Source organism: Sinocyclocheilus anshuiensis, unplaced genomic scaffold, assembly GCF_001515605.1.
Source record: "Sinocyclocheilus anshuiensis isolate Anshui unplaced genomic scaffold, SAMN03320099.WGS_v1.1 scaffold1126, whole genome shotgun sequence".
Classification (NCBI taxonomy): domain Eukaryota; kingdom Metazoa; phylum Chordata; class Actinopteri; order Cypriniformes; family Cyprinidae; genus Sinocyclocheilus; species Sinocyclocheilus anshuiensis.
This window is the reverse complement of record NW_015537997.1, coordinates 236,925-245,805: the sequence shown is the minus strand read 5'-3', so window position 1 is coordinate 245,805 and position 8,881 is coordinate 236,925. Positions and strand designations below refer to the sequence as shown.

At 37.2% G+C, this 8,881-nt stretch overlaps 1 protein-coding gene across 1 annotated transcript in view; it reads right to left on the bottom strand.

Moving 5' to 3' along the window:
• Positions 1-8,881, bottom strand: part of LOC107676432 (UDP-glucuronic acid decarboxylase 1-like) — a 91,665-nt gene that overhangs the window by 24,732 nt on the left and 58,052 nt on the right. Inside the window, exons 10-11 of the mRNA XM_016470981.1 lie at positions 3,396-3,515; positions 1,065-1,108 (exon numbers count right to left, since the gene is read on the bottom strand). Coding sequence (XP_016326467.1) covers positions 1,065-1,108; positions 3,396-3,515 — 164 coding nt within the window. The remainder of the gene's footprint in view (positions 1-1,064; positions 1,109-3,395; positions 3,516-8,881) is intronic.

Genomic DNA, 8,881 nt, shown 5'->3' with positions numbered 1-8,881 from the left:
ATGCAACTGTCGTTCAACTGCATTGAGCAGCCGCGTTCAGTTTTTAATTGTAGTGTCTGTTCTTTTACTGAACGAAAAGATTTTTATTACTATAAAATATCAAAACGACGGTGGGGGTCGGTGACGCAGTGGGCAAGTGACGTAACCGGTGTTGTGGCTTAACACCGGTATCACCGTCAGCACAGTCTATCGCGGCAAGCCTAATCATCTTACAGGAACTTAATTTAACTCGGCAGGGGAAGGGGGGAGGGGGGAGGGTTAAGCTGACACTATTTTTTTGTCCTATTCAGCATTAGAGTACTAATTAGATGCATAAACCAGACAGTCTTTATTAAGCAAAATGAAACAGTAATGAGAAATTCTGTATATTTAAATCATATGTATATGTAATGCATATATACATATGTAAGGATATAAATTTATCCATATCCACCAGTCATTTGTATTTCTCACTTCCAGTTTCAAGGATATCACATGGGGACGAGTCCAAAGACCATTAATAGCTGATAAATTTGCTTCCACCAAAGCACTACCACATTATCAGTCTGTACACAATCTGTGCAGCCTTTTAAAAAAAAAAAATAAACACTGTTCAGCCTTTGAAATACTTTTAATGCAATTACCAGAAGGCATTAGTAATCCCATCAAAAGCAGACCTCCGTCCTTGAAAACACCATGGAGAAATCTGTCAGGAAGGTCTGTTTTTCCCTGAGGTTTATTTCATAAAGACAAAACACGGGACTGCACTGATCAGACTCATTTTAATACTTTTGTTTGTTCACGTGTTTCATTTGTGATGTCCTTTGACATTACAGAGACCAGATGGGCTTTCTCTCTACTCTTATCATTCACATGCACAATAACATTAGAAGGAATAATAGACAAAACTAGAGGTGACATGAAAAAGGAAGGAAATGGAAAGAAAAAAGACAGATGGATGTGTTGCATAAATCTTTGTTCGTGGTAGTTTTTTTTTTATAGTACTTTTCATCCTATTTACTTTTGCATGTGGACAAAACAAATGAATACCCACTCATACATCATACATCGATTGTAGTGCTTACCTCACATATTGGAAAGCTCTTGTCTGAGACCCTGAACCATAGACCTGAAAAAGTTGCAGGAGAAACAAACAGAACCACAATCAGTCATCAGAGCACATGTAAGGAGCTTCTACAAGGTGACTGAGTAACAGTCAATAAGTATGAAAACTCTTCAAGTCAGCTGAAGTGTTTACAATAAGGAAGCGTTCACACGCTGATTTCTGTACTAAAAAGTTTGTTTTTTTCTGAAGGTAGGGCTGGGTGATATAGCTAAAAAAAAAATGTATCACGATATAATGATTCATTTCATTCGGTATCAATAAATATTGAACATTTTCATAACCTTTTTAAACAAAGAGCAGTAGAAAAAAGGTTTACATTTAACCACTGTATACCACTGTAACTAAACAAAAACCTCTTTTCATATATTTTATATGCAGATAAATAACTGTTGAGGAAACTTTTGGCTTGTCTCCTGAGGCCACAGGAGGGTGCAATGAGCAAAATAATGCACCGCATTAAATTGTTTATTCAATGCAATGAAATAACGACTGTCTATAAAAAATAACATTTATAAATCAAATATAATTTAATAAATTGCATAAAAAATTATGAACAAAACAGCATCATGTATTTATGCATAGCTTAATAAAAACAGCCAAAGTGCCGATCACACAGATTGCATTTAATAAAACCCCCACAAATTCTCAAGACATGTTTTCTAAAAGCTGATCCTCTTTTAACTTTACATGGCTTTCTATTCATCTCTTGTGTGAGACGCGAGTGCAACAGTCATAGTCTTCCGTCTCAAAAATGTGCAGAATATGCGTTCTGTGTGAATGGTTTGTTTCGGTTTTAACCGAACCAAGATCTTCTCCGCAGTGAGCTTCTATATTTCTCTAATATTTCGAATGAAAAATGCAGCAGCGGAGCATCTTGTGGGTTTAACTGGACAGACTAACAAAAAAATTAAAGCCTAGTTCAAACTACACGACTTTTGCCACCCAATGACTCTATCCCGTCCCCAAACCACGTTTTGTGACAAAAACACACGTGAGAAAAGGAATGTAAATTTATGCAAAAAGACACGTGAAATAGGAGCTGTTTATTTGAAAATGGACGTTGGGAAGAAATTTCCCAATTCCCACAAGAAATTTTCCCAATCTGTTCTGAAAAATTTCGCTCCATTTCTTGTGTCCACACTTTTCTTAAAGCCACGTTGCTGCTGCTGTTTTTCTTCCCATGACCTCAACCCATGCCTTGCTCTCTCATTGGATGTAGCTCATCGCGACACCTGACACCACGTGATGTCGAGTCGGCCAACAGGTCCAGATATTTAGAATGCAAAATATTAGTTTGCCATCAGCGAGGTGTCAGCGAGCATCGTTGAGTAGTTCACATTAAAAAGATTGCAGAGCGCTGATCACCTGCTGATTTGCCCCCGATCACAGACAGACCTGTCGACGAGCTCGTAGACATGCAAATCGGACTTAAATCGGGTTTAAAATCCTGTAGTGTGAAGTTGGCATAACACACAACAACGACACTTACATCATCACCACCGCATCTTGTGTGCCACTGATAAGGCTCCCTGACGTACAGCTAAAATTCAAATGCACCGTTTTAAAATTCGACTAATATATATATTTTTAAATCTCCTCATCGAAGGCAGGCACAGCATTCATTTCAGCATGTGTTCATGTGTGCTGTCTGCTTGTCACTCATAGCAAGCGCCAATAAATGAAACGAGCCTGAAACTGTTGTGTGCTATATCGAAAATTTTTTCTATTGTCATGAATGAAGGTGTACTGTTGATAAATACCGATACCGTTTTATCGGCCAGGCCTATATGAAGGTCACATTAAAAATGTCTTAATTTTTCTTTGCTAATTTTTAAATGCATTGTATGCATAAGAAAGTTGCAAAACCCATTCATTTTTGCATAACATTACGCAAAAAGTGTGAAAATATTATTTAATTGTGTGCATTTAAAATGCCAGCATTAAATTAACAATTTTTAACAAAAAAATATAATGTAATTTCCACGACAATCTATTTCACTGTAAAATATTTAGTGATTTGAGATGACAGTTCTTAATACAGTAGGTAAGGAAAAAAAGGCATTCTGTATGGATGCCCACTGTTAGACACTTTATGTAGATAAAAATAAAAAATGAAAAATAAATGAAAGCGTGTTTTATGGGAGTTTAATTTCACAAGGCCACAAATGGAAGTAATACCCATTTGTGTGTCTGTGTGAGTCTGAAATGAGTCAAAGCAGTAACTGAGAGTTGGGTGGTGTAATTAACATTGCATTTGGTTCAATATTTTAACGAGGTGAATGGGTCTTACCGTCAGCGGCTCTCCCTGTAAAGCCTGCAGAATGAAATTACTGACCACTCGCCCGTCATTCATGTGCATGCGAGACCCGAAGGTGTTGAAGATCCGAGCTACTCTCACCTCCACACCTTCCTGTGAGACACAGAAACATGCAAACCTTTTTAACACTGAGTTCAGCAGCAAGTGTTAATTATTCCGCGAACTGTGAAGATTCAGGATTATATGCAGCTGAAGCTCAAAATGTATTACTAGAGTTACACTGATTCTTTGTCTTGACATTATTGCACTGATACATGAGCTCCTTGTACCAATATCTTAAATTTTTCATTCAATAGTCTAAAGTCACAAGTGCAAATGCTTCTATTTTCCTTTCGTTTCTAACTGGGCCGATCTGTTAACACACTCACATTAAGTATGGATGGCATATGTGATTAACACACTGACATACAGCATCATATTTCAAACAGATGCGACAATCATCAAATTTCCTTGATCCACCTGTCCAAACTGTAGAAACTCTCCTATTAAAAAGCATGTAGCCCACACACATTCAGAGTTGTTTGTCATTGATGCAGGGCCTGTAGCTCTGTCAGCATTACAGAGGAAGAAATGCAACTATCTCAGTCTAATGCATCATGCAAATGCCAGTGCTTTCATATTTCTAACATCCCATCTCACAACTTACTTCGGCCATGTTCATTTCATTTTGTATTAATGTAACAGTATAATAATTATCCATTACCCATCAGCACCCTGGAAGTTGAGAGGGTACACAGCTTTAAGGTCCCTTGACTACCATTTCTGCATCTCTTAAGAGGGATGATAACCTGCACTCTGTTAAAATACAGCCCAATATACTATGTTAATATGAAAATTACACGTTAATATAATTTTGTACAGGTGTTTTATACACATTTTGAATTACACATTGTATTGTGTTGTGTTTTAGGGTTGAAGGAAATGTACTGGTAATTTTCTGCAAGGTCTTTATTAGTTTTTCTATGTTGTTGTTTTATTTATGTATTTATTTTTTGGTTACAGTGTAACATGAATTATCAAAAAAGCTCAATCTAACTTTTCTATCTAAAAGAGTTTAAGAAGTTTAGAGTATCAGATGACAGCACGTTTAATTTCCATAGAGCAGTGACAAAACGTAATTAACATTCAATAGGCATATTTGCATGCATACTAATATGCAGATAACTACCACAATCAGCTTACTGAAATAACCCTTTTTACTGGTTTACATGCAAACCAATGAAAAGATCACCACATTTATAAGACTTTTTTAATGAAATCAGGTTATCCCCTAGTAGAGACGTCACAACAAAATTATTTGTGTATCTGACTCAAAATACTTCATTTGTGTAGTCAATGTGAGGTGCAATGTTAAAGTATTAAAAACCACAGAGCATTTCAAAATGTCAGTGGGAAACTCGTATGGATTCATAATCTTCTCTCATGTTTGCGGTTTAAGCGACTGTACCACTTCTCTTCAGCCTGAGCAAGACAAGAACACATTTTAATTTCTTGAGTCAAGTGAAATTTTCATGGTTACTAAACAGATAGAATAGTATTCTGAGTTAGGATGTTTCTATAATACAGCTCCTGTACTTTACAATGATGGGCTGTATTCTTATATTGTTCTTATATAGAAAAGTGCATATCTGAAACATTACAAATTAAATGACAAGATTCTCAATATCCAAACAAACAGAGTTTACATGTATTTACACATGCAAGTTGATGTATAAGTACACATCAAGCTTTTCTTGTGATTTTGCCACCTGTCATGTGTACAGATACTTGTCATGCACGAGAAATGCGTTTAAATCCGATTACGTAAACAGTTGCCGTGGCAATGAACTATGACTTATGACCAATGAACATGCTAACTTATACTGACTAACTTTTATTTGATCCTGTTTATAAGAGGTTATAAATAGAGGCCTAAAATAATTATAGGACTCATGACTTTTTTAAATCCAGAAGACGACAATACAAATAAGTCTAAATTAATTAGACTTCAAAATACCTTCTTTTGCATTTCAAAAGAAGAAAACGTCATACAGGTTTGGAACATCATGAGGGTGAGTAAATGATGACAGAATGCCCAATTTTGGGTGAACTATACCTTTAATTGTTGTTAACGTTAATAATTAAAGTAATGACAATGTCAATCTGACAGGTTCATTTAATAGCATCTCTGAGGTGGCTGAGTGTGTCATGGAGCATCTCTGGGTCAGAAAAGGTTGACAACTTCTACTCAAAAACACTTTACCATCTTGAAGTAACACATCACTTAGTATTCTCCACGATGCCCCAAGCTTGCCAAACTAGCAATCTCAATCAAAACAGGGTGAAAAGGCCAGAAGACATGGTCACGTCAATTAAAAAAATTAAATAATAATCAAAAGAAAGATCACAGGGAAGAAGCAAAGCAAAGAAGTCGTCAATAATTGAAACTGTTTATTTCTGTTCAAATAGCATCCCTATTCAATGGAACTGCAAAAATAATGACGTTCCCAAACATGTTTCCCAAAGACCCCTATGGATCCATCATCATCACAGAATTCAGGGAATTTAAAATATGAATGGCTTACTTATAATGATCACTGCATAATAAAATGGGACAAGACAAAATATTTTAAAATCTACATCTTACCACTGCACTGTTCCCTTAAGCAATGAACATTGCACAAACTACAAAGTCCAATTACACACATCTTAAAGGAGTTCCTATTATGCTTTTTCACTTTTTGAATTTTAGTCAGTGTGTAGTGTGTATGTTTGGCAATAAAAAAGATCTACAAAGTTACAAATATCAAAGTCCACTCCAAAGGGAGATATTTCATAAAAAAAAAAAAAATCCCCTTTCAAGAACTACAACGATCGTTTGGACTACAGCATTGTTTTCCAGGTTTTGTGACGTCACAAAGCGGCCCATTAGAATATCATTAAAATAGTTGCAGCCTACGGAAATTCGAATGGTTGGGGGGTGGGGAGGGGCGAGGTCGTATTAGAACTCTTGGTTGAGTGCATCAGACAAGACGACAACGAAGAAGAAGTGCTGCTGCAGAAAACGAAGAAGAAGAGCTGCTGTAGCTTCAAGTTTCCGCCATGTCCGTCCGTATCCGTGCGTGCAAAGGTTCTGCGCGATTCTCTTGTTCAATATTCTCGGGGTCTGAATCCGGCTCAAATTGATATGGCAATATTGACGCCATCCTTAACTATACTGGAGCAGACAGAACTTGCTGTTTGGGCAAGGGACGTGGCAGTACTGAAACACCATCTAAGCTGTTCGCCAATCACAACGCACTGGGACAGCTAACCAATCACACCACATTTTGTTTTTCGGAAGGTGGCCTTCATCAAACCCGGAACTATTCGAGCCGTTTGTGTCGTAATTGTGGCATTAGTAATTGTATTTGGATCAATTGTGCAGCCCTAATGTAATTAGAAAACTTTTAAGTGACCGTGCCACCAAAATTCACTATTCTTATTTTTCCACGGAATGTTGTCTTGCTTATTATTAAGCCAAAAAAAAAAAAAAACAACAACAATAACCTTACCACTGTAATATGTTTTGCAATATCCGTGCATGCAAAGGTTCTGCGCGATCCTCTTGTTCAATATTCTCAGGGTCTGGATCCGGCTCAAATTGATATGGCAATATTGACGCCATCCTTAACTATACTGGAGCAGACAGAACTTGCTGTTTGGGCAAGGGACGTGGCAGTACTGAAACACCATCTAAGCTGTTCGCCAATCACAACGCACTGGGACAGCTAACCAATCACACCACATTTTGTTTTTCGGAAGGTGGCCTTCATCAAACCCGGAACTATTCGAGCCGTTTGTGTCGTAATTGTGGCATTAGTAATTGTATTTGGATCAATTGTGCAGCCCTAATGTAATTAGAAAACTTTTAAGTGACCGTGCCACCAAAATTCACTATTCTTATTTTTCCACGGAATGTTGTCTTGCTTATTATAAATGATTTATCTGTGAACTGAATTAACAGCTATAATAAGAGGCATGAAAATAAAATAATAATACATCTTATAACTGCAAAATACTTAACATGATATCATAACATGACACATAAATCATTAAAGGCAGGCCGTGTCATTTTAAAGCCTGTACTTGTGCCTGCATCAAAGACTGGCCTTGAATCAACATAAGAGAGAGACTGGGATTTTAACAGGAATAGTTGGATTTTTTGGGTCCAGCAGCTCTATAATTAACTCCGTTGACATGAATAAAAACATGAAAACTTTAATGAATAGCATTATAAATGAAGGATGGGCAGCAAAAATGCCAGACTACATGTAACGAGGACAAAACAAGGACAGCCTATTTAAGTGGCCTTTTTAGCATGGAAAAGCACCCGCCTGATTGCAAGGCCATCATGTGATTACAGAACATGTGCGTGAGCATGACATTTCAGTTGCGATGACAAGGCCATCTGTTACTGTGATTTCACCACCAGTAAGACACAACGCCTAAAGCAAGTATGTGATACAAGTGCATAAAATGTTAGGTTCTCTGATGACATGAAAAATCTCTGATGACAATAAACATGCATAAACCTTAAAAAAAAAAAAAAAAAAAAAAAAAAATCAGTGGGCTGTGCACATGCACAACCACAAACCAAGTTGGGGCTCAAGTCATTTCCTGATTTCAGGCCCAGTTTATGCACCCCTCTTACACTGTCTCATTTTTTAAAACGAATTAATTAATATATAAAAATAAAAATAAATAAAGAAAGAACAGACCAACTCACACTGTGAAATCTCATTAAAGTGCCCCGATTATGCCATTTCCAATATTGCCTTTCATGCAGTGTGTAATGTAGCTGTATGTGAATGTAAACAATTAGCAAAGTTGTAAAGCCGAAAGTGCACGATAAATAAAGTTAGTCTCCCAAAATATAGAATTAACTCTCTACAGCCTAAACGAGTCATTAGTAATTCGAATCCCACTTCCGTGATGGCTACACGTCACGGGGTAACACATTTGCCTAATTCCCGCCTATGCTCTACGAAGGCCAGCAGCGAACAACTTGACCCCGCCCACAAACACGTCATTTTACTGACGACTGCTTCTCTAATCTTGGGGAGTTAAAAAAAAAAATCTTGGGAGTTCAACGCGGGATTCACTAAACACTTGGCTCAGTACCCTGTTTTTTTTTGGACCAGCTGGCTTCACTGAATCACAAGTATGATAAATAATAGATGTTTATATTTTCTATCGAGCATTCAAAATACGGAACTATGGCAATAGGCGTATCGTTTCTGATACGCGCTGTACGCAGTAGACTAATCACAACAGTCTGGGCCATCTGACCAATCAGAGCAGAGTAGGCTCACGGAAAGGAGGGGTTTAGAGAGACTTTAAAGGGGTCATAGGATGCTACATGCACTTTTACAAGTAGTTTGAACTGAAATGTGTGTTGGCAGTGTGTGTACACAACCACCCTATAATGATAAAAATCC